The 27385-nt window shown below is 37.8% G+C and overlaps 1 protein-coding gene across 1 annotated transcript in view; it reads right to left on the minus strand.

The window, feature by feature from the left end:
- The window catches only part of EDNRA (endothelin receptor type A), a 62344-nt gene that overhangs the window by 26154 nt on the left and 8805 nt on the right, over positions 1 to 27385 (minus strand). The window contains exon 3 of the mRNA XM_045466241.1: positions 2404 to 2531. Within this exon, the coding sequence (XP_045322197.1) occupies positions 2404 to 2531 (128 nt within the window). The remainder of the gene's footprint in view (positions 1 to 2403; positions 2532 to 27385) is intronic.

The raw sequence follows: 27385 nt of genomic DNA on the forward strand, positions 1-27385 counted from the left end.
TTGACATACAATACAAGATAAGACTTTAACATGCTTTTTTCCCTCAGATGACTAAATAGCACTGTTTATTGATGATCTTTCCTTTCTCCATTACAAAAGTGATTTCGGCCTGTATTATGTTCTCATACACTGTAACACCTGTTTCTGACTTTCCCATTTATTTCTCAGTATGTTTATATGCAAGTGCCACACTGTTTTAAATACTGTAGCTTTATAACATATATCACTATTATATAGGAAGAGTATGTACGTAGGAAACATAATTGTTTTTTAAACTATCATGATTATTTTCTTATATCTTTTCCCCATGTGGATTTTAGAGTTATATTATAATTAAAAATTTAATTGAATATTGTAATAAGACTATATAGCTATATCTCTAAATATACAACTTGACAAATACAAGAAAAATTTTACATTAGTCATGTCACATATACAATTTAAATGCTTTAATTTTTAGATAGTACGACACTTTGGATACAAGAGGAAAATGGTGTTAGTGGAATGCTAGGGTAGGAGCAGCAGAGTGAGAATTCATTAGTGAATAAAATCCAGATTATAAATGCTTACTCAACTTTTTAGGAGATGGCCACAAGTAACACAGTCTATTATTTAGTCAGGTGGAAGTGATACAGTGGCCACCTGCACCGTGTAAATGTTTTAATACTGCAGCCCTTAATGTCTGATATGATGCAGAAGAAAACTACATAGACCTCAGGTTTTCTTAGAAATAATTGAGAATCCTACTAATAAGGGAGAAGTGATCTCTGATCTTTGTGTTTACCATTGCTGTAGCAGCATTTTTGTCAAACACATCACTATGTTTTAAACTACTAAAAGAATTTTTGTGTTTTAATTTCAGAATTACATTTTTTTGGCAAGACATTTATATTTATTTATTTATTTATTTATTTATTTATTTATTTATTTTTAATATTTATTTATTTTAGAGAGACAGAGCACAAGCAGGGGAGGGTCAGAGAGAGAGAGGGAGACACAGAATCCAAAGCAGGCTCCAGGCTCTGAGCTATCAGCGCAGAGCCCCACATGGGGCTCGAACCCATGAACTGCAAGATCATGACCTGAGCAGAAGTTGGACGCTTAACCGACTGAGCCACCCAGGCACCCCGCAATACATTTATTTTTAATAACACTACTAAACATTTTGGTTTGTGTTTCACAGTTATTACAGGCTTAAATTTATAATAAGAATACCATTATAATTTTCAACTCCTAATGGAACGAGTATTTTTTATGTTTTATCAGTAACAATTTGGTCCCCGAAATTAATTGCAAATGACAAATAACAGGATATCTGTAAAAACTTAAATGTTCTTTAAGAAAGTGAGTCTTTTATGTCTATAATGATCGGACTCAGGTGCTCTGATAGAATTATTACCAGAGTGTGAGACAGAAAAAATAGAAACCTCTTCTAAATTAAATAGGTGATTAAAGAACATTTGCATAGGATAATATTCAATATAAAAGGACTCCATAGAATGTATTATAAAGTTCCTAACATCACTTTTTATAGATCCTGCTATGAAAATTAGACGGTAAGGAAAATACCATCTAGAAGTACTCCTTTAGAGAAGTCTTAACATCCATGTTTGAGGAGAATTCCAGAAAGATATACTTGATGGGTTTTTCAGAATCTGATCAAGGGGTGCTTCTGTTGTTGCCCTTTTTAAAAAAATTATGAAACATTCCGGGGGCACCTGGGTGGCTCATTCGGTTAGGTGTCTGACTTCAACTCATGTCATGATCTCACGTGGGTTCGAGCTCCACATTAGGCTCTGTGCTGACAACTCAGAGCCTGGAGCCTGCTTCAGATTCTGTGTCCCCTCTCTCTCTGCCCCACCCCTGCTTGTGCTCTGTCTCTCTCTGTCTTTCAAAAATGAATAAACATTAAAAAATAACATTAAAAAATTATGAAACATTTCAGGCATTCAAAGAAACACAGAAGAAGAATAAAACAATATTATGTACTCACCACTCAGCTCAAGTAATCAAGCATTATAAATATAATCGAATGGTATCTTCTTTTTTCTAATGAGAAATCTACCATTGAAAATATAGGATTTGCATGTCCAAAAATCTCCTTTTCCAAACTTCCTTCCATCTAATATGTTCATTTTTCCTTTGTTGCCATAGGGTACCAAATAGCTATAACTGGCAAAATGCTCTAAATACAAATCCCCTGCACTAAAGATGGCTAATAACCAGCAGATGTGTAAAGCAATTCTCAACAGTAGGGCAAGATTGTTGATATTTTAATTCACTTTAATTATTGATATTTTAATTAACAACTGTCCTGGCCACCAACTCTCAAGGCTTTTTGTCTTCTTTTTGAGAAAATGTTTTTCTAAATGTAACAAGAGTAGAGGGCAAGAACCACATTACCTGTCAACACTGAGAGCGCAGAGATTGAGGACGGTGATCCCCACCGAGGACTTCTGCAAAAAGGGGAACAGCTTGCAAAGAAATACGCCAAAGTCATTGTGATCAAAAGGCCAGCGCCCAGCCAGCAGCTGAAAAAAGGAGACACCACGGTAAGAAATGACAGAGCTGGCATGGAATACATGGACACTTACATATCTAATGATCTTCCAAACTTCTAAATTTCATTATTCATTATGCTTTCCAGTTAGCATGGCAGCGATAGAGTATTATTATCATTCAAAAAAAATATCTTAAAGCCGTAGCATTTTTTTTTTCTGGGAAAATGTTGAGAATGATAAATACAATAATAGAAGAGATGAACCTTTGATCTTATGTGAAGTAGTCATACTGCCTACTTTTCAAAGAGTTGCAAAAGGTTAGGGTTTGGGTGACAGCTTGAATGAGAAGCAGGCAGTCATTTCTTACCTATTTTTATTAAACCGTGAGTAAAGCTTGTTTTCAAGTAGCCCCGCTGGAAGATTATGTTATCTCCAGACAAGCAGCAAAGGCTCTGAATGCGAGGTTATGGAGAATCCTGGGAGAAGGAAGTGGTTTAGGATGCACTGACTTGTTAGCTGGTTAACACCCTAAAGTCATTTTGAATTTAGCTTACAGGGCTGATTCTGTTTCACTAAGTGTGTCACAAGTGGCCTTTCTTTATTTAGGCTTAAACTTCCCTCTATCATATGGAGAAAGGTGGTTACTGTGATCTGTTTGTGGCATTTGCAGGCAAATCTATTCTTCTATGTTGACAATTTAAAACCTTTGTTGGAAGGAAAGGATGGATACCCTCTAGTGGCTGCGGTAAGTAGCAATAATATAAAGTCCACTGTGAGTTGCTGATATTTATCTAATTAGGCATTATACCCAAAGCATGGGCTTGAATAATAGCTCAGCTACCTAAAAGGGAAGTCCCTGCTGAATACTTGATGTCTTTTCAAGAGTAAAAATGGTATTGATTTCCCTTCTAATTTTTGCTTAGTAACTCAGAATTGAAACCTACTCCACTCATTAGGAAACACTATCCTACTAACTTGATAAATGGGGCTTTTTTTCTCTTTTTTTTTTTTTGCAAAATACCTATTGCCTTAGTAACTCTGAGTTGAGCTTTGAATTTCTGTTCTGTCATTTCTAAAAGACTATGTAAGGCTTAATTTCTTGGTCAATGTGGCCATTAACATGATACTCATTTTGAATTTAGTAATATAGGGCACTCTAAAATCTTCTTCTTCTTCTTCTTCTTCTTCTTCAAGAGCACATGCACGCAAGCATGAGTGCGGGGGAGGGGCAGGGGGAGAGAGAGAATCGCAAGCAGGCTCCACACTCAGCACACAGCCAGACACAGAGCTTGATCTCCCGACCCTGGGATCATGACCTGAGTTGAAAGTGACAGTAGGACACTCAACAGACTGAGCCACCGAGGCACCCCTAAAATCCTATTTTTATGGCTAAGACCTTGTATGACTTATTCTAGAAATTCTCTCTTGAACACTTAAAACACATTTCCTTTTCTTTTGAATAGTTTGCTGAAAGGACCTTGTCCTTAATCCAATTTTGCCTCTCATCTCTTTTTCCTTGCATTCTGATCAGTCTTGGTGGGTGTCTTCTTAGAATTTCCACATAAACTTTTTGTCCAAGAACAATTGATGGGCTCTTCACGGAAACATTGCCCTAAACTCTGACAGTTTTCATGAAGCTAACAAATATTATACCATTGCTGACTGCTGATTGTTAATGCTGATGCAAGACACAAAACACTATTTCTGAGATGACTCTTCCCCTATAAAGAAAAGAAAACCTGAAAACTACTTTTTATAGAGAGTTTAGTATTTTGTCCTACAAGTGTAATTCTCCACTGAAGTATTACAGAGATGTAAATGAAATGTGTAGGGATTGTTATAGGATATGCTTTGGAGTAATTTAGCTGTTACAGTTGGTTCATTTCAGAAACAGAGGATCCTGAAATCCACATAGATGGATTTCCCAATTCACACATCCAATAATCAGAGAAAAGGATGTTTCTTGCTTAACAAGGGAGACTCTGAGGTCCTGTGAGGGAATAAATGACAAGTGCTAAGAAAAATGATACAGAAAAAGACACAACTGAGCATGTATTCTTTCTGGCCCTTGAGTTTTTTCCTTTTTCATGCTTGCCAGATGGGGGTAGATATAGAGGAAGGACTGAAGGGAAAGATACTATAGAATTGGTGGGCACCAAAGAGATCATAGAATTGTCTTTCTTTGACATAAGGAGATGCTTTGTTATGTATGTTGTTATCTTTTCTTTTCTCCTGGAGTGGACCTTGATTCTGCTTGGGAATTAAAGACAAAGGAAAATGAAAGAAATCATTGGAGGAAATTTCCGGACAATCACAAGGAGACTTCTAAAACCTATATCCACTTCATTCTGAAAGAATGTATGGAAAGTAACTGTCCTAATGTAGCCAGGGGAAATTAGGTCACTGCCTGTGGCAACTTCTTCCTTTTCTGATTAAAGGTGGCTTCCTCAAAGAGGCCCCCATTAACTACCCGATCTCAAACAGGTTCTGCTTATTAATCTCTTTCTTCATGGAACCAGTGTAGGGGTAATTTTACATTCCAAGTCTCAGCTCACTCTGTTTTAGCAATAAAGCATATACAAAAAAAGAAAAAAAAAAAGAGGGAATCAAAGAGGCATAGAGTGTAGCTCACCTATTTTTCTCTTATTTAGAAGAGATATTTTGGAACTTCTGAAAGACTGCTGGGAATGCATCCTTTCTGTTATTTACTAGCATTTAAAATTAAAAACACAAGATTTAAAATGGTAAAAAGCTGTATAAAAACATGTAATGAAAAGCAAGTCTCCCTTAAAATCAAGGCCCCTAAAATCCCTGCCCAAAGGCATCCATTGTTAATTGTTAAGTGTGTTTTCTTCCAGAAAACTTCCTATGCCCTTAAAAAAAAAGTGGGAACATATGGAAATAATACCTTTTAACAGTCTTTTATGATCTTTTTTGCCTACTTTTCTGGTAAGCAGTTCTATTGTCTAATTAAAAGGTTTGTATTTTTAAAAGCATATCCATGAAAGAATTTAGACTAGGATAGGAAAAGATAGGCAACTGTATAAGATAAATCTTATAGAGCAAAAGAACTGGTTGATTTCATTAATGTTAACAAGCTACTATCACTTCATTGAAAGAAAAACCAAACTAGTCTGACAAACAGACAAGTTAGATTGGTTCAAGGGTTAACTGGGCACCTTGGGGCAGTCATAGCTTATTTTTGCCATATAAGGGCCTATGCTATTATGTCATATTTATAACTGCCAAGGACATCACACAGGTCCTAGCACATAGTAGGTGTTGAATGAATTAATAATCCCAACTCATTAACTGAAGCCAATATTTTCATATTTTGAAATTAGTACCACTTTTGCCCTGAAAATACATCCATCTTGTAATTTACTTTCTACTTAAAAGTTGTTTATCAGCATCCCAGTGTAGTATTTCCATTCCTCACGTTGAAAGAAACCACACACCTGTGAACAAGTCGTTTGAGGAAATGGGAGAATACTGTTCTATTTAAGACTTCAGGTTAAACAGGAGCTGCCAGAAACTCTGTGCTTGGAGACCTCTCAGTCTGGGCTGTGATGAGACTATCCAGCCTGATAAGAGCCACAGAGTAGACACTTGAACATGATGTGCGTCCCATGGTCTAATCTCATTCTCAAGGGGATACAGAGGAACACCACAGAACAATCGCTGAAGGAGCAGAGGGCAATCTGCTGGGTATGGATTTTACTGAAGGATCCTTTCCTTGATTCTAGCCTGAGGACTTTCTACAGTTGAAATATATGTTGTTAAAGTCCCTGATCATCACCTGAAAACTCAAATACCTCTAAAATGGCAGAAATGAATGTATACATTGAATATGAATGTATATGTATGTATGTGTGTGGTTGATTTGGATTATGTCAAAGTCAATATAAAATTGACAGGCTGCATTTTTAGCCTGTCAAAACCAGATTTACCTAAGGACTTGTACCACAAGGTATGCTCATAAGCACCCTGTTTATAGAACGACTAGATCCAAAAGTAGGATCTCTGTCCACCACTATATTTAGTACAAAGCAATGCCTACTGTGTTGGGATGTTTTAGTTATGTGCAATGTACCTGTTTATGTCAGTTTTCTGGAACATAACAAACGGAAAGTAAGCAAAAATGTAAGAAGCCCATTGGTTGATGTGAAATTTATGCCCTAGAGCTCATGTACTTTACTTACAGGCAAACTGCTGGACTCTTCACTGCAGGTTGATTTATTCTTTCTTTATACTCAATGCTATAAAGTTTAGCTTTTATTGTTCCTTAGTCCACTGCACATCCAGAGCTCCTCACTACTGGGAACTCTCCAGAGTAATAGTTCTCAGTCTTGCCTGTACATTAGAATGATTTAGGGAGCTTTTAAGAATCCCAGTACCTGGGCCATGCCCCTAGACTAGTACTTCTCATTTTGAGGCAATTTGGCCCCCAGAGGACATTTGGCAATTTCTGGAGACATTTTTGGTAATTACAATTGTGTTGGAGGACAGAGGCTACTAACATCTAGCTGGTAGAGAATAGGCCTCCCCAGTGAATCATTATCCAGTGTGCAATGCCTATAGTGCTGAGGTTGAAAACCATATTATAGACCAATAAGCCAGAATCATTGGGGTTGGGACACAAGCCTCAGTAGTTTTTAAAGCTCCCAGGTGATTCCAATGTACAGCCAAGTTTGAGAATCATTGCTTAGTGTAGTGGTTCTCAAGCTTTCAAAGCATCAGAATTACCTGGAGGGCTCGTTAAACCAGATTGCTGGGCTCTATTCCCAGAGCTTTTTGATTCAGTAGGTCTGAGATGAGGCCTGAGAATTTACATTTCTTTTTTTTATTATTTTATTTCTTTTATTTTTTTATTGAAGTACAGTTGATACCTAGCATTTGCATTGCTCATGAGTTCCTAGGTGATGCTGATAGTGCTGTTCCATCAACCAAACTTGGGGAACCACTGCTCTAGAAGCAAAGTGATCAACAAAAACTGACAGCTGACAGCCAAATAGGGGAGGAGCAGAAATAGTTTATAACATAAACGTATGAAATTAAAAAATCACAGTAGTTTAGGGACAGCATCCCACTGCCCCTTCACCCCAGTAGTCCCTAAAGGCTTCAGTACGTAAAAGTACAGTTCGGTACCAGGTGGCTTCACTGTTATGCAAGACCCTTGTGTTGTAGCCTAATGTTTCAGACCTCATCAGCTTGGCGCTACCGAAAAGGCTGTTTTTCCCCTAAATTCAACTTAGGTTGTGAACTCAGAGGACTCAGGTTCAAGTCCGAGATCTACCTGTTCCTGTGTGACCTTGGGTAAACCCCTGTAAGTCTCATTTCTGTATTTGTTAAATGGGGTGGTTCTCATTCCTCCAACAATGATATGATGACCATCTCGGAGGCTCAATAAGAACAATACATGTGAAAGAATTCTGGAAACTGAATCTGCACTACATAAACATTAGTTACTTTGGACTGCTATAATTGGTAATCATACATGGAAATGTCCCGTTTATGCACAACTTAATGAAAACAAGGATAACAGAAATGAATTTACCCCACTTCATCTATTCCTGATGTTATCTCCTGCCATTTAATGCTATTATTTGGGCATTACTTTTGTTATTATCATGGCTTCTTAATAATGGGATAAATAAAACCAGTGGCACATTGTTCTGTGTGCTAATTTTCCTTCCAGCCCATCCAGTGCGGCTGAGGGATACTTTTCCTCCCTTCACACCACTCCACCCGTTCTAGACAGGAGTGAGGGATTTATGAACACAGTCTATAGTAGCTGAAAATATCAAATTAAATATTCTCCTCTCCTCAACATGAATTATTGTAGTGTCACTTGGAATTGAACACGATGGACCAGGTACCAGTGTTGAAAACGTGAGGTCCTATGGTTTTCTTTCTTGCTGGGGGAGGGGCTGGGATGTAGAAGTTGAATAGTTGAATCTGTAGTAAACAAGAATATCTTCCAATAGCACAGACTGCGTTGATTATAATGCCTGTAATGCCCAGGAAAGGCCTTTAATGAAAACATGCTCTCTGTTGTAAATCTCAAATCAGATGCAATAAAATAAATCACTGCATGACTGAGCATGGAGTTTTCTTTTCCTTTATGTTTTAATTGCTTCAGGGTTGAGGCAGGGTTTTCATACAGATAAATGAAGTAAAATCCATGGCCTCTGCTCTATCCATACACATATTCCTTTGACAGGCTCCTCTTGCCTCCTGACCAGCCCCAAACTTGAAGTGTATGACAAATGCAGAGCATAGCAGCAACTCCATAAATGTTCTCAATTCTGGTGCTGGGTGCCCTCAGTGACCAAGGGGGATGGAGAAGCACTTCTAATTAAAGCAGATGGCTTGGCAGAGCAGTTAAGAGCGTGGGCCCTGAAGCTCTCCTTGGACTTAAGGCTCTGCTATGTTCCTGTGTGACGTTGACATGTTGATTAACTTCACTGCTTCTCAGTTCCTTCCTCTAGAAAATGAAGACAGTGATGGCAGCTACGTCAGGGGATTACTGTGGGCAACAGAAGAGACGATCCATACAGAGGGATTAGCAGAAGGAAGTATCTGGAAATGTGAGATATTTGCACAGCCTATCATTATCAGTCTCTACGTTTTGTCCTGTTTTTCCATGAGAATGTGAAGAAGGATCATCCAGGTCACCAGCTGCAGAGTGCTGGACGATGACACAAGCTCAAAAGACCTCATTCTCAAGGAAATTATTACCTGGAAGATGAACAGACATAATAGTTCCTAAAGGAGCTGTAAGCAACGTTCTGTGGGAGCTCAACAGAAGGAGACGGTGATATGGCACCATGGCAGAGAAAACAGGCTCTGGAACCCGAGCCTGGCATAATTTAGACAAGTTAACTGTGGCCTCAGAGAAAACTGGACATGAAAAGAGAATCTATGCCATGTGGTGCATGTGAGTATGAAATGAACTAATCCACACAAAGCACTTAGAACAGGGCCTGGCCTGTCACAGATCATAAATGTTAGTTCCCATGAGAGACTGTTCCCACTATTCTGCACTTCCATGGGAAACATGGGATTGTTGCTACTCCTCGCTGTCTGTATCTTACACTGTTGAATATTCAGTGTTTCCGTTTTTGCTGAAGTCATAACTTTTTTAGAATCTGAGATACATAGCTGTTAACAACAACCAGGTGGAGGAGGGTGGGGGCGGGGAAGAGGAAAAATACTTTTTGAAACCAGAGTTCCAAAGTCACGAAGGTTTTTCCTTAGAAGAAAGATGGTTCCCCCAAGACATGGGCTTCCTATCCTCAACAGCCTCAGTTACCTGGAAGTTGGAATGAAAAGAAATGTCTCTTTTGAATAACTCTGTTTGCTGTAAGGATACCAGTCTAGAAGCAGGGGCCTTGAGACTTCTACTCATTTTGCATGGGTAAAACCAAAGGATAATTATGGAGAATGATGGAGAAGAATTAAAATTCTTTAAAGGAGGAACATTAGAAGGACTCAATATCAAAATTACACACGTTAGTGCCAAATATATGTGCCAATACTTTAAGATTTAATTCATAACAGAGAGAAGATTTATGTTGGAAAAAATGATCCCTAGCTTTTCCTGACTGGAGAAAAGATTTCACACACGTGTTATGAGTGGAGACTTACATTTTCTTGTAACAAAGTGCAAGCATAGTTAATTATAGCCCATAAGTGCTCTGACCTGGACACAAAACAAGGCACAAAACCTAATGAAAATGTTTTATTATTTCTTTTAATCAGCAGTCTCTATGCAAGTACATGCCGGTACTTGTTTAAAAGAAAGCTGCAGGCAAAACCAAAGCAGAACAAAGCAAAACAAAACAAACTGGTAGAGATCTCCACATACAGATTTAGGGAGTAGCTACAAAAGACTTATCAAGAATTGGTGATAAGTAGGAAAAAGGGAAAACCAATAGCATATTTGAAGGCATGCAGCTTATTTAATGATTTCATGTCATTCATGAGTTCTTCAAAATCTTAAGAACTGGAGTTAGTTCTTCATTGTCAAGTATGACATGTGGTCATAAGAAATTATCCTATGTGTAGACAGAAACAATGGCCCACCTAATGTACGGTATGCAGCATGAAGAAATGGTACTCTTGTGTCTTTGGGAGGAAAAAAGTTGATGCTGAAGCTGACATGTTACAGTACAAGAGGTTCGGGTGATTTTAAATATTTAATAACAGAAATTCATTAGACAATAAAACTTCAAGATTTCCAGTAGCTGACACATAAAGTGTAAGAGGAAGACATATCTAAGATGTCCGAATTACCAGTCATGTAATAATACTTCACATACAAATGACATGCATTTTAACAATTTTCCATTAAAGTTTTAGAAGCTTGGCTGTCTTCTGGGAAGTGCTACGTGTGGTATAGAGAGTATTAAAACCGTGAAAGTCATATTTAATGGGAAGAGAGAAGAATGGAACATCCTAAAGGGGAAGTTGGAAATCCTGACTTCCAGCTTCAGCCCTGTCAGAAATCTTTGGGCTTGCTTCCCTCCTCTGCTGAATAATCTAGTTCTGGTGCAACATTTCTTATCTCTAAATTCTCTGCCTGCTCAGAAATTGTGTGATTTTTTTTTTTCACATCAAAACTCCATCTATAACTGGTTTCTCCAAAACTATTATCAACTCAATTTATCCCTAATCTTAGCTTAATCTTTCCCTTCATTTTACATAATTATTTTTTTTCCAAATTCTCTTTTATTTTTCCAATCAGTGACTGTTTTAGTCCTTTTGCCTTTTTTTTTTTCCTACCCAGAAGGATTAAGGATGTCAAAACCTGTGGAATCCCATAGATTGAAGCAATGAGACTATTTATTTACCTTGAATGAATCAACAATACTTTATTACTCTCTAGGGAAAAGCTAAAATATACAGTACACTTGTCAGTGAGCTATAAGCATCATATTTTAAATATAATCCTGACTATATATAAAATGCAGGAAAAAATAGTAGGCAAGTAGCTATTTTAAGCTTCCAGTCAAGGGTCTGTTATAAATAGTAGTATAAAATTAGGGCTTTTAAAAAAGTTTTGAAAATGAGTTTGATTATTATTTTGTCTTACTTATAGTTAGTTGGAAATGATATAACATTAGGTTGTGCTAGTCAAGACCAATAGATTATAAGCTGGTTTTGCTTCTAATCTTGATATTTGATATGTGCTGTATCTCTAGTGTAAGCATTTTGTTTATTTTTAGTGCTACCTAGAACAGAAAACATATAAATTTGGAATCTAATGTAATTAGACTACAGTGACATCAAGATTCCTTTTCTAGACTTGATTACTTAGAGATGCTTATACTTGTCTAAAGAATATTAACTGTTATGAAAACCAGCCATTTAATCGAATGCTATTTTAAAATTTTTCTCTTATGATTTTTTAAATTTAAATCCAAGTTGATTAACATATAGTGTAATAATGATTTCAGGAATAGAATCAGTGCTCATCCCAACAAGTGCCCTCCTCAATGCCCATCACCCATTTAGCCCATTCCCCCACCGAACACCCTGCCAGCAACCCTCAGTTTGTTCTCTGTATTTAAGAGCCTCTTATGTTTTGTTCCTCTCCTTGTTTTCATTTTTGCTTCCCTTCTCTTATGTTCATCTGTTTTGTATCTGAAATTCCATGTGTGAGTGAAATTACATGATATTTGTCTTTCTCTGAATGACTTATTTAGCTGGAACTTCAGTTCCATCCATGTTGTTGCAAATGCCAAGATTTCATTCTTTTTCATTGCCAAGTATTTTATATATATATATATATATATATATATATATATATATATATATACACATACATACATACCACATCTTCTTTATCCATTCATCAGTTGATGGACATTTGGGCTCTTTCCATACTTTGGCTGTTGTCAATACTGCTGCTATAAACATTGGGGTGCATGTGCCCCTTTGAATCAGCACTCCTGTATCCTTTGGATAAATACCTAGTAGTACAATTGCTGGGTTGTAGGGTAGTTCTATTTAATCAAATGTTATTAAGACAAGTTGGGTAAAAAACATTATCTTAGATTTTTAAAGTTCTATAATTTCAGACTTAGGACAGGTACTTAGAGATCATCTATATCAGTGGTTCTTTTAAGTGTTGTCTGCAACTCCTGAGGATCCCTGAGAACCTTTGTACGATCAAGAGAACACTAGCAGATTACTGCCTTTTGCTTTGTTGGTACAAAAGCAATGGTGGGTAAAGCTGCTGGTTCCCTTAGCACAAATAGAGACAGTGGCACCAAACTGTTTTAATAGTCATTGTATTTTTCACCATCACACACTAGCAACAAAAAAAATTGCTGCTGCAAGAGTAATGGTGAGGGGTTCAGCGGGGTCACAAGATACAAGAGCAATATACAAACACCAGTTGCATTTCAATATTCCAGCTCTGAAAAATCCAAAAATCCAAAAATGAAATTAAGAGACAACTTCATTCAAAGTGGTGTCAAAATTAGGAATAAATTTTACAAAAGAAGTGTACGACATGTACTGAAAGCTACAAAATATTGGAGAAATCAAAGATCTAAAATACATGTTTATTGTATTTGATAATACAATATTGGAATTTGATAATTCCAATATTGATTGGAAGAATCAATATTGTGAAGATGGCAATTTTCTCCAAATTCATTTAAAAGGTCCATATAATCCCTATCTAAATTGAAGGAAGTGAAGAAGTTTATCTTAAAATTTATACATAAATGTAAAGAATCTAGAAAAATTAAAACAATGTTGAAATGAAAGAACAAAGTAGGACTTACAATATGTGTTTAAAAACTTACTATAAACTATAGTTAATCAAGACAGGATGGTACTGGCAAAACAACAGACACAGAAGTCATTGGAACAGAAAAGAAAGTCCAGAAATAAACTCTTAACATTGATCATCAACTGAGTTTTGACAAAGGTGCCAAGGCAATTCAATGACTAGAGGGTTTTCAAAAATGATGTTGGGACAATTGTATATGCCTGTGCAAAAAAATGAACTTAGATGCTTACCTCATATCCTACGCAAAAACTGTGATCAAAGATCTAAATGTCAAAAGCTAATACTATGAAACTGTTAGAGAAAAACACTGGAGAATTTTTTTGGTGACCTTGGCTTAGGCAAAGATTTTGTAGATATGACACCAGAAACGTGATCCATAAAAGTTTGATAAATTGTATTTAGTAAAAATTAAAAATTTTTGCTCCTCAAAAGACACCATTAAGAAAATGAAAAGAAAAGCCACAGAGTGAGAAAACTATTTGCAAATCATATATCTGATGAAGGACTTCTGTCTAGAATATATAAAAAAACTCCTACAATTAAAAAATATAAAGACTAACAAAAATTAAAAAGTATAAGAGATTTAAATAGACAGTTCACCAAAGTAGATATAAAAATAGATAAGAACATGAAAATGAAAAATACTGAACATCTTTAGTCTATTCGGGAAACAGAAATTAAAACCACAATGAGAGACCACCATGCATCATTAGAATGGCTATAATTAAAAAGACCCATAATAAGTGCTGGTGAGCATGTGGAGAAATTGGAACTGTCATGTAATGCTGATGGGACTGTAAACTGGTACAATCATTTTTTTATATTAATATGATCCAGCAATATTATTCATATCCCTCCAATGTTACTCATTTGTATTTAGTTCTATGCAATTTTATGACATGTGTAGGGTTGTGTATCCACCACCAGTCAAGATATAGAACAGGTCCTTCACCACAAGGATCCTTTATGATGTCCTCTTAGATCCACACTCACCTCCCCTCCCTTTCCCATTCCTAATCCCTGGTAACCATTTATCTGTCCTCAATCTGTATAACTCTGTCATTTCAAGAATGTTTTATAGGGGCGCCTGGGTGGCTCAGTCGGTTAAGCGTCCGACTTCGGCTCAGGTCACGATCTCACGGTCCGTGAGTTTGAGCCCCGTGTCGGGCTCTGGGCTGATGGCTCAGAGCCTGGACCCTGCTTTCCGATTCTGTGTCTCCCTCTCTCTCTGCCCCTCCCCCGTTCATGCTCTGTCTCTCTCTCTCTGTCTCAAAAATAAATAAACGTTAAAAAAAAATTAAAAAAAGGAGAATGTTTTATAAAAGAAATCATATAATACATAATCATTTGAGATTGGCTTTTTCACTCAGCATCCAAAATTGTTCATCCAAATTATTATATATATATATCAATAGCTTGTTCCTTTTTAATCTTGAGCAGTATTGCATGAAATGGGTGTACCATAGTTTATTTAACCACTCACCCACTGTAGAACATCTGAGTTGTTTCTGGATTTTGGCTATTACAAAGAAATCACTACAAACATGCATGAACAGGTTTTTGCATGAATGTAATTTTCATTTCTTTGGAATAATTGCCCAAGAGTGCAACTGCTAAGTCTGACAGTAATTGCATGGTTAGTTTTTCTTTTTTTAATTTTTTAATGTTTATTTTATTTTTTTTTAAGAGAGAGAGAGAGAGAGAGGGAGAGAGAGAAACGTGGGGGGAGGGGCAATGAGAGATGGAGACACAGAATCCAAAGCAGGCACCAGGCTCTGAGCTGTCAGCACAGAGCCCAATGCGGGGCTCGAACACATGCAAGATCATGACCTGAGCTGAAGTCAGATGCTTAACCAACTGAGCCACCCAGGCGCCCCTGGTTAGTTTTATAATAAACATCCAAACTCTTTGCTAGAGTGGTTCTACAATTTTTCATTCTCACCAGCAATGTATGTTTATTTTAGTCATTCTTACAGGTGTGTAGTGATATCTCACTGTGGTTTCCATTTTGCATTGCCCTAATGGCTTATGATGTTGAACATCTTTTCATGTGTTTATTGGGTCATTTATATGTCCTCTTCAGTAAAATTTCTATTTGTATCTTTTCCCCATTTTCTACTTGGATTTTTTTGTAGTTGACTTTTGAGAGTTTTCTACGTATTCTAGATACTAGCCTTTATTGGACGTGGCGATTGCAAATACTTTCTCCTAGTCTGTAGGTTTCTTTTCATCCTCTTAAGAGGGTCCTTTGTAGAGTAATCGTTTTAAGTTTTGAGGAGGTTCTATTTGTCAATTCTTTCTTTTATAGATTGTGCTTTTGCTATCAAGTCTAAGAATGCTTTGTCTAGTCCTAGATCCCAAATATTTTCTTTTTGTCCCTAAAATTTTATACTTTTACATTTTCATTTAAGTTCATAGTTTTTAAAAAATACTTTTTTTTAACTTTATTTATTTTGAGAGAGATAGCACAAGCAGGGGAGGGGAAGAGAGAGAGAGGGAGAGAGAGAATCCCAAGCAGGCTCCATGCTGTCAGCACAGTCTGACATGGGGCTCGAACTCACAAACTGGGAGATCATGACCTGGGCTGAAATCAAGATTCGCATGCTTAACCAACTGAGCCACCCAGGTGTCCCCCCAAAATTGTTTTTACCTGTGGTAAAATATACATAACATGAAATTTTCCAAATTAACCATTAGTCATAGATCATGGATGTCTTTAGCAGAGAAGAGATAGTTTGAACGGAATGAGAGGATGCACTGAGGATCAAGGAACCTAAAAAGGGATTGAATGATAAACATTAAGCCCTAAGGCACTTACTTTTCTCTACTCATTCATTTATCCAAAATTCCTGGCAGAGAAATAACATGTTATTAGATGTCTTCAATTCTGTACCAGTTTTCTCTTCTGGACCATTTCCACAAACTTAAATGTTTATCATTTCATGAGAGTTAGAGTTACCGCAAATAAGTAAAAAATTTCAAAACCACAGTAGAGATAGACTCTGGTCTATCAGCTGAGAGCTGCTTTTATTATATCAACCTGAACACAAGACCAGTTTGAATTAGTATCTCTGTAAGATTGTAAATAGCTCAGTGTTCTGGGTCACACAGTCAGAACTAAAGATGTTGACTCCTAACATTCTGAGAGTCTATGCTCCCTGCTTCTCTCCCTCCCTTCCTAAATATATATGAACTGTCTTCTGTCTACCTGATGAATTACATAGTGTCTAAGAGTTGAGTCCCAGGGATGCATCCATCACCAACTCTGTCTTCTTTCCTCCATCCCCTGTAGCACCTTCTTCTTTTCCCCAACAATTGAGAAAAGGACTATATATACAGAGAATATCTGTACCACAAAATTGCACACACACACACACACACACACACATAGACACACACACACACACACACACACACACACTGTATACTGTATAAAAAAGGAACACAGAGTATTTCTTATCCTTTCTCCACTTTCCCCTTTGTCTATGACATGGCCCTTCATCCATTATCAAAGAAAAATTCCTTGAATTTTATAGAACAGAGATAAAAACATTCATTTATTTTAAAGTATGTATGTAAATTACATATGACCATGTAATTTAAGTGGCATACCAAATAAATATACAGTGATTTTCTGATCCAATAATTTCAAGTTATGTAAAGTTTTTGTCTTTAAAATCTTTAGGGAGTACCTCTTTTTTTTTTTGTATGATATTCCCCTAAAATAAATGCAAAAGTCTTCTTTACTTCTTTTTCCTAACTGAAACATGAATGATTGCTGAAAGATCTGGTCACTTGGTTTAGTGCTGATCTTAATTATTTGAAAGACAAGATAATGAACAGCTCTAAGATCATGACAAAGAATTTAAAACTTATTCAGTTTTGATGAGAAATGCATGATTTATCCAATAGGTTTCATGGATACCTGGTCACCAAGACCCTCAATGAGGCCAGAGTTCTGATGTGTGATAACTAAATGGGGGAGAGAAAGAGACAATAACAGCCCTTGCCTGTTCTTTTTTAATGATTTTATTTATTTATTTATTTATTTATTTATTTATTTATCTTTTAGAGAGAGAGAGCAGGAGCAGAGGAGTGGGGGCAAAGACGGAGACAGAATCTTAAGCAGGTTCTATGCTCAGCATGGAGCTCACTGCAGGGCTCTATTCCAAGACCCTGGGATCATGACCTGAGGCGAAATCAAGAGTTGGACGCTCAACAGACTAAGCCACCCAGGCACCCCGGGTGTTCTTCTAATTGATGTTAGTAGTCACTTCAGGAGCAAGCCTACCATGCATCATTGTGCCTAAGGGGACTCCATGGGATTAGGGTCCCTCATTATTTCGTACAAAAATAATGACTTGAGAGATCAAGTGATTTATTTAAGATCAATTACAAACCATTTAAAAAATTTTTAATTTCCTGGGATTATGCCCATTTACTTTTTTGGGAGTTGGAGACATAAGCCACTTAAAAATATCAAAGGTTATGAAGACATATTAATATTTCTGAAGTTCAGGTTTTGAGCTTTGACCTACTATGGAACAAAATGGAGGAGAGTGAGAGGCAGGGATGAAAGGCAGGAACAGGGTAGTTAGTGAGATGCCATAGGGGTTGATAAACTGTTTTTGTAAATGGCCAGATAGCAAATATTTTAGGCTTTGCAGACCATATGGTGTCTGTCAACATGATTTACTTAAGTAATGGGTATGGCTGTGTTCCAATAAAAGTTCATTTACAAAAATAGGTGTTGGGTTGGATTTGGCCCACTGGTCGTAGACCCACCCCTGGGCCAGAGAATGAGGAGAAAGCAGAAATGGTGAGCACTCAGTGCTTGCACATGAAGCTCTGGAATATCCCTTTTAGTGTATAGTACTTCCAGATTTACTTCCCCTCCTTGATGGTGGCCCAGGAGATGGAGGCAATTTTAAGGTCACTCTATAACACCAATGAAAATATTCCTATGAAGCTATTTCCATGGAACAAAAAGCAGGAGAAGTTTCAACAAATCACCTAAGTTTATTTATTTATTTATTTATTTATTTTTTATTTTTTCAACGTTTATTTATTTTTGGGACAGAGAGAGACAGAGCATGAACGGGGGAGGGGCAGAGAGAGAGGGAGACACAGAATCGGAAACAGGCTCCAGGCTCTGAGCCATCAGCCCAGAGCCCGACGCGGGGCTCGAACTCACAGACCGCGAGATCGTGACCTGGCTGAAGTCGGACGCTCAACCGACTGCGCCACCCAGGCGCCCCATAAATCACCTAAGTTTAAATGCATATTCATAATATTGCAAAACCCAGTGCTCACACACATTTCACTCACTTCTGAATACCTTCTGGGAGTATGTATTATTTGCGCTATAAGACCATTGTAAGTTGCATTTGAAATTGAGTCAGTGGTTTTGACAAATAAAATTTCTTTTTAGGGATGCTGCAATGCAAACCTTGTGGATGATATTATGAGGGATTTTATTCTGTCTTCATAAGCTGCAACTTGGTAAATTTCTATAGCAACCTTCCCTTACCAATCTTATTTTATTTTATTAAAAAAAATTTTTTTTAACGTTTATTTATTTTTGAGACAGAGAGAGATAGAGCATGAACGGGGGAGGGGCAGAGAGAGAGGGAGACACAGAATCGGAAGCAGGCTCCAGGCTCTGAGCCAACAGCCCAGAGCCTGACGCGGGGCTCGAACTCACTGACCGCGAGATCGTGACCTGAGCTGAAGTCGGACGCTTAACCGACTGAGCCACCCAGGCGCCCCCCAATCTTATTTTAATAGTAGTAACCAGATTATAACTAAACGTCCAAGTTTTACCTAGCAACTGGCACACCCAAGATATGTCATTTAACAAAAATAACCTCAGAGAGATTGTGTGGAAAATTTCATTAATTCAACTTAAACTCTCATAACATTTACTGTCTGCAATCATTGTTTTTTAATTTGTGTTTCATAGTGTGTTTAGACATTTTATTTTTTTAAAAGTTTTTTATTTATTTTGAGACAGAGAGAGTGGGAGAAGCAGATAGAAAGGGAGAGAGAATCCCAAGCAGGCTCCATGCTGTCAGCATAGAGCCCAACACGGGCTCAAACCCATGAACAGCGAGATCATGACCTGAGCGGAGATCAAGAGTTGGACACTTAACTGACTGAGCCAATCAGGCACCCCTGAATATTTTTAAATAAATAACCATTTATTATAGCAGTAATGGAAAATGCTGAAACCTTATTTCTGTATCCCTTGAAATTAATTTGACTAATTTTGTTTCAGCTGCAGACACTCCTTTGGGAGGAAGAGAAATGGCAGTGTTTCTATTTTTAAAGAAAATGTTAAATAGGTGTTTCACTTTTAAAATGCTTTTCATGTGTGTGCATGTTTGGTGGTCTCAAAAACTTCAACAAAACACCAGAGTATAAGATTACCCTGGCAGTTAGGCTAATTTGATTGTATACGTTTGTATTCTCTTTTTTTTTTTTTTTTCAACGTTTATTTATTTTTGGGACAGAGAGAGACAGAGCATGAACGGGGGAGGGGCAGAGAGAGAGGGAGACACAGAATCAGAAACAGGCTCCAGGCTCTGAGCCATCAGCCCAGAGCCTGATGCGGGGCTCGAACTCACGGACCGTGAGATCGTGACCTGGCTGAAGTCGGACGCTTAACCGACTGCGCCACCCAGGCGCCCCATACGTTTGTATTCTCAAACAGAATGTGTGCCACTCAAAGTCATGGTTATCCTAGATTTGTGTTTTCTTTTTTTTTTTTTTTTTAATTTTTTTTTTAACGTTTATTTATTTTTGAGACAGAGAGAGACAGAGCATGAACGGGGAGGGGCAGAGAGAGAGGGAGACACAGAACTGGAAGCAGGCTCCAGGCTCTGAGCCATCAGCCCAGAGCCCAACGCGGGGCTTGAACTCACGGAGTGTGAGATCGTGACCTGGCTGAAGTCGGACGCTTAACCGACTGAGCCACCCAGGCGCCCCCCTAGATTTGTGTTTTCTATAGACACTTAGTAAATATGTGAGTTGATGTGGGGATTATCCATTATGGAGGCAGATAACAGATTTGTTTGAAAGCCAAAGAAGAATTACAATGAACACAATTCACACATATGCCACACAGGTCTTTAGAGCATTCAGAATTAGAAAAAAATTCCTGTTTAGGCAATGCTGCCTAATTCTTAATAGTGTACCATGCCCTGGTATAGTTCTCCAAAATTACTGATCAAAATTTAGATTAAAGATTTATAATCAATATTTATATAAAAATATATATTTAATATATAGGTATATTTTGATATGCAAATATTACATACATCTTTTTATATATACCTACGTAGGTCATATATGTGTATGTGTGTATATATATTTCAGCATATGTATGTACAGAAAGATGCATATGAGAATTTCCATAGAAGTACTATTCATATTAGCTCAATTTTAGAAACCGTTTAATGCCTACATAGAGTAGAGTGGATAAATTGTGGCATACTCAGACAAGGAAGTACTATAGAGTAATGAGAATGGGTGAGCTACAACACAACAATGTGGGTTACTCTCACAAACGTAATGTTGAACAAAAGAAGCCATACAGAGAAGAATATATATCATATGATTCTATTTATATAAAATACAAAAATAGGCAAATTCATGCCATTAGAAGTCAGGAAAGTGGTGCCTTGGGAGTTAGGGTGATTCATGACTGAGGGACTTCTGGGAGCAGGTAATGTTCTGTTTCTTGATCCTGGTTACACAGATGTGTTTGTTTTGTGAAAATTCATAGAGTTGACACTTATGTACATTGTTCTGGATGTATATTATACTTCAGTAAACTTTTTAAAAAGTTTACACAGTATTATGGCTCTTAAATGATGTAACATTCCCCTAATTTTCATAGGTTTATTTTTTAATTTTTTTTTTTTTGGTAATTTTTTTTTTTTAAACGTTTATTTACTTTTGAGACAGAGAGAGACAGAGGATGAACGGGGGAGGGTCAGAGAGAGAGAGGAGACACAGAATCTGAAACAGGCTCCAGGCTCTGAGCTGTCAGCACAGAGCCCCACGCGGGGCTTGAACTCACCAGCTGTGAGATCATGCATGACCTGAGCTGAAGTCGGACGGACGCTCAACCGACTGAGCCACCCAGGCGCCCCCATAGGTTTATTTTCTATAAGAAAATCAAATTTGGGGAAACAATGGAAATATGCAGAAAAACAGCATTTATGACATAAATGACATTATTTTAAGGGAGAATTTTGGAGTGTTCAGGACATTTTTTATTTTATGAAACTAAGTTAAAAATTCACAGCAAAGATGGTTCTCTCTCTCTCTTCCTTCCTTCCTCCCCTTCCCCTTCCTTCCTTCCTTCCTTCCTTCCTTCCTTCCTCCAGGTACAGACATTTAGCAGAATTGCCTCATCAGCTAGAAAACTCATGTGGGATGGGGCACAGTATATTGTTCAGTACTTGGCAGAGATGTGTGCCCATCCCATTCCTTTCATACTCTGATAGGCAATGACTTTGGACATTTTTAACTTGTCCAGTAATTATTTGCTTTACTTGTTGCTTTTATAACTAGGGATATTAATAAACTCCTTACTTAGTTTTAGATTCAATGGACCACTTCACAAAATATATATTTCCTATGTACATTTTTTTTCAAATTGAAGATTTCTGGCTTCTTTTTATTTTTTTAACGTTTTATTTATTTTTGAGACAGAGAGAGACAGAACATGAATGGGGGAGGGGCAGAGAAAGAGGGAGGCACAGAATTGGAAGCAGGCTCCAGGCTCTGAGCCATCAGCCCAGAGCCCGACGCGGGGCTCGAACTCACTGACCGTGAGATCGTGACCTGAGCTGAAGTCGGATGCTTAACCGACCGAGCCACCCAGGCGCCCCTCTGGCTTCTTTTTAAATATCAGTTGAGACATATTTCCCAAACATGATCCATTGTGTTCCACATTCCCCTTTTAATCCCTGTCCATCTGGTAAACCTAGGAAGGAAGGTCTAGAAATGCAACATTTAGTTTTAGCAATAAAATCTCACGTTTCCACCCCAAATAAAACTATGGGCTAGTCACACTCATTTTTCTCATGTCCACTGAAAAATTGCCTGGCCCTCCCAGAAATAACTGGGTGAGACACCTATTTAGCAAAATGTGCCCCTCTGAGCAGATAAGCAGATGTATATGTCTAGACAATCAGCTCATCAAGAGCTCAACCTTTGTTTTATTATTTTATTTTCTGGTTCCTTTCTGTCGGTTGACCTTACCAACATGACGAGTATAGAATACAAAAATCTGCTTACCAGATGTGCCAATGCAATCTGCAAGATTTACAACATAAATACTATTCTGAAGAACAGTCTCTGTATCATACACATTTTCCTTTATGATGTTTTCCTTCTGTCTTAAATAAGCAACTAAAGAAGTTATTGGATTTAATGGAGGAGAGAAAAGGGTCTGACTTTATCTTTGAACATGGTCTTTGAAAATATATTTCTGTACCAGGGATGGCATCTGGATGACTGGAAAGTTTGCCCTATGAAGTATACGGAAGAGAAGTGGTATGGCTGCTTGTCCTGCAGCATGGTCTCCGAGATCAGACTGGATCCAAATCCCGGCACTGCCACTTGCTAGCTGTATAACCTTGAGGAAATCCTTAAAAACTGTATCTCAGTTGTGGTGCACCGTGGGTTTGTTGTGAGGATCAAAAAAGTTAGCCTGACACAGGGCAAATGCTAGTTAAGCTTCAGGGAATACTATTCTCACAGTACATATTGGTATACATAACATATTTTAAGATTGCATATTTTTCCTTCATTGATTCAGGAAGTGCTTCTCAACACAGTAGAGTGAATGCTCTTGGTAAGATATAAACCAAATCATGTCACTAATCTTCTCTTGACCTTCTAAAAGCTTTCTATCTCACTCAGAGGAAAAGGCTAAGGGCTTTATAAAAGGTGCACAGGTAGGGTGACAATGTTTAGGACATGATATTTTTAGGACAATCCATGTTTATGCCTATTGTCCAGATGCAATTATTGATGACAGTGTCTCTTTTCACTCTCAGAGTACCCTGGTTTAAATGATAAAATATATGGTTACCCTATTATTAGGCTCTATGTTGTCTGCTTCCCCCATCACATAGCCTACCGCCTATCCCTGTGACCTCATGTTACTACTGTCTCCCTTCCACTCACCACCATGGCCTCTTTGCTGGTCCTTTAATCGTCCAGACACATTCCTGCCTCAGGGACTTTGCCTTTGCCATTTCCTCTGCTGGAATGCTCTTACCTTAGATAGTGGCGTGGAAAGTTTTAGGTTTTTTATTCAACTGTTATCTTGTATTGAGGCATTCTTTAGCCACCACTCTAAAATTAGTATCTTTCCCCCTTTCTTTCTATTCCTCTTTCCCATTTTACTTTTCTCCTTATCAGTGATCTATGTGAGATATTTATTTAACTTGCTTATTGTCGTATTCTTCTACTTGAATGTATGCTCCAAGAGGGCAAGGATGATTGTCTGTTTTTCTTTACTGCTATTTCCCCAATGACTGGTATATAGTAGGAGCTCAGTAACTATCTATTGAATGGATAAAGGAAGAACATTTAGAGAGGAAAGATCTGATGTCACTGAGTAACCAAATGGCCAATCCACTGCCATCCCCATTACCTTCTAGAGTAAAATAGGGCACATATGTTTAGGATTCATGTTATGAGAAGAATTATTTGACCAGCTTCCATTACGGACGCTCTTTTCTAAGTAAGTTGTTGGAAAAGTTGAGATGGCAAACAATGTCAACAAACCTCATACAGAGGTTTAAATTCTAAAAGTAACCTCTCAATTTGCACATCCAAAAATAGGATTAAATCTTCCTGAGGGCACACTTGGATCACTGCTTCCTGAGTCCAGGAACACCGGGGACTTCAAACCCTCCAAGTTTAAGTAAACATTTCAAAGCATGTGGTCTTGTAAAATTTTTGATGTTCAAATTTAAAAATAAGGCTTCCAAAAATTAATATGGAGTGATAGTTACGTTTAGTCCCGTTACCGAATTTAATCTCGGCTATTAACTTTATAATGTAGGAAAGTTTTTCCGAGAAAAGCTAGACATAGTTAAAAATAAAAGTGTAGCTATAGAAAGCAGTTATTTGAACTCCCAGGAGAATATGGTAGCTACAGAAAGCAGTTGTAGAATTTCTGGCAGTATATCAAATTTATTTTGACAGAATTTCTTAGAACAGTCCACACTTAATCACTCTAGTCTTAGAATCAACTTCAGACACAGAGAAGTTGATACCCCACCCTCTTTCATTTTAGTTAGCACACTCTTTATACCAACTGCATACCCTTGTATGATAATAAAGAAATAACACTCATATCCTAGCAACTCGCAGATGAAGACACCATAGAAATATTTCAGAATGAAATAGCCCGAACATCTGCTTGTACTGCAAGCGCTTGAAGCAGTGCAACATTTACATCTCCTCCCCAGCCCTCACTATTTTATGTTAAATTTAGAACACAGCAGCCTCTTCCATGAGCTGAATGGTTCGATGGGGGAGTATCATCAGCCATGATGCTTCTTTACATCTCCACACCTTCCTAATGAGAACGGAACGAAACCATCTCTCTCTCCTCAGCCATGGGAACAATCTTGCAGTTATGGATGGTTTCCATCCCCCCACCTCCCTGAAATAGGAATAACTGTGCTGTGAGCCAAATGCTGAGGGTTAACAGAGTAACCTCACATGAGAATAATTACTTAACATGAGCATGAGAGAAGGCAATGAGGTTCCCAGACACAGGAAACGAAAAGTCAGAATGGGAGGTAGAGTTGGAGAGGGTTCTGAAGCCTTTCCAGACAGCAACTTCCTTATAACAAACAGTAAATTGGGTAATAAATTTATCACTCTGTCATTTTATGTGTACAGATATTCTAAAATCAGCTAGTTAGCATAATGAATTTTTTGCAATGCGCATGTGTCTTAGCAACACCAGAAACTCAAACTCAACCTATTTCCTGTTCTCTGAAGGGCAAATAAAATCTTTAGTGATATGAATGTTCATTTTGATATCCCAAATCACGTGTAGGTTATTCCAAGTATTCTCAAAGAATGCATATTGCACAGAAACTTTGAAAAAAGAGTCCTCAATTGATTATATGTGCCAGAGAGAGGAAGGTAACACAGTGTCTGGACATAGGCAGAAGGGGAAAATGACCCTGTTATGTGCTGCTCTGCTTTGCACACATTTCCCTCAGATTTATGGACCCTGAGACGTTGCTCATTTGCAAGAAAAAAGTAGAAATTCAATAAATTCAAAAAGGAAGTCAGCTTTTAGATCTTGAATTGCATGGGAGGAAAAACACTCTTACAGAAGCAAGTACCAGTACATGTTCTTATTTTACTCATTCATCAAATATTTTTTAACTTGGGTACAATGCTAGATGCAGGAGATACAATGATAAATGAGAATTATGGCAGCCTGTCTTAAGGAACTTGAAGTCTAGTGGGGCAGACAGGCAAGTGAATTGGCAAATACAACAGAGTGTGTGTTAAATGCTATTTCAGGGTTAATAGAGGGTGTTGTGGGAGCACATGAGAAAGGCACTAACCCAGTTTGGGTTATAGATACTTGCCAGACAAGGAGATGTTTAAGCTGAGATCTGAAGAATAAAGCAGAATAAGCCAGAGGAGGCCTGAAGGGAAAATCTGCCAGGTAGAGAGACCATCTTGGTATTCTCAGACAGGCCAGGTTAGCTCCAGGAAAGGGAGGTAGAGGAATGTGTACAGAGAGAGGCCCAGGAGGGAAGGCAGAGGCAGAGCTACCCCATAGGAAACATTTAGCTGCAATGCACCAACCAGGGGCAGAGATCTTGGTCAAAGGACACACTTTTCTTTATCAAAATTCAGGGAAAATAGTTTTTATCCCTAATTTTATGGTTATAGTACTATTACTGGAGTACATAAGAAGGATATGTTTTTATTTGCTTGATGCTAAGTAAAAGGGAGACACCATCATTATCACATAGGCAATAATCTGGTGGGTAATTTGATCAATTTGGGGGAATAAGATGCGTAGACCACAGATAATTTCCTGTGTCTTGTACATAAATGAAGATTCCCTCTAACAAATTGCATTCATAATCATCAGTACCATCAGTATTTAAACTGGAAGATCGCAGAGAAATCGGATAAGAAGTCAATTTTAACAGTAAAGACCCTGAACAAATCAAATTATACCAAAAAGCACTTACTGAATGACTACTATGTTTGAGACACACAATCTATAAGTTGTGGCGATTTATTTTTTAGGCAAAAGTTGCCTTGGTGATTTGATGTGTCAGGAGACAACTTTGGTATGGCTGCCCCAACAGCACAATGGATTCCAGTTGCACAAGATGTCAAAGGCTGTGTGAATATGCAGATAACTGGCTCCAAGCAAACGTCTCTGGTTTCCACATTGCTCAGATCCTCTGCCAGAGCAACATATTGAGTCTTGACTTTCCATTGCAAAATATTTCTGATAATTTCAAACAGAATTATATCTGTTTATTTTTCATTGTTGTCCTCAATAAGAGGTGGATGCTTAGAGTGGTCCAAATTAGTAACCAACAATCAGTTACTAGATTCTGCCACTTTCTGGTTAGCTTCTTCTCACAAACCTGCTTTACCCTACATGCTAAAAAGAGACACTATTCACCTACAGTATCATCTACGACATCACTAGTTTCAATGCCCAGCTCTGCGTGTGAGAGATTTCTATGCTAAATCATCGGACTCCACTTCTTCCCTCGGCCACCATTTTAATCCTTTGCAATCTACCTCTCTCATACACATATTTCCCCACATTCTTGTTTCTACTAAAGGGGCTGAGCTACAGTGTTTTATGGGCATATCTGTGTGCAAACATGGGTGAGCTGTTATCCTGAAAGCACACGATGCCAAGCTTTGGCTGGTTACCCATGCATAAACATCACTTTTAGAGGTTCCCCTCTATTCAAAATTATAACCCATCTCCCTATAGATGGCACTCTATGGCATTAACATAATCTCAAGAATCATTAAAGAG

This window comes from Leopardus geoffroyi, chromosome B1, assembly GCF_018350155.1.
Source record: "Leopardus geoffroyi isolate Oge1 chromosome B1, O.geoffroyi_Oge1_pat1.0, whole genome shotgun sequence".
Taxonomy (NCBI): domain Eukaryota; kingdom Metazoa; phylum Chordata; class Mammalia; order Carnivora; family Felidae; genus Leopardus; species Leopardus geoffroyi.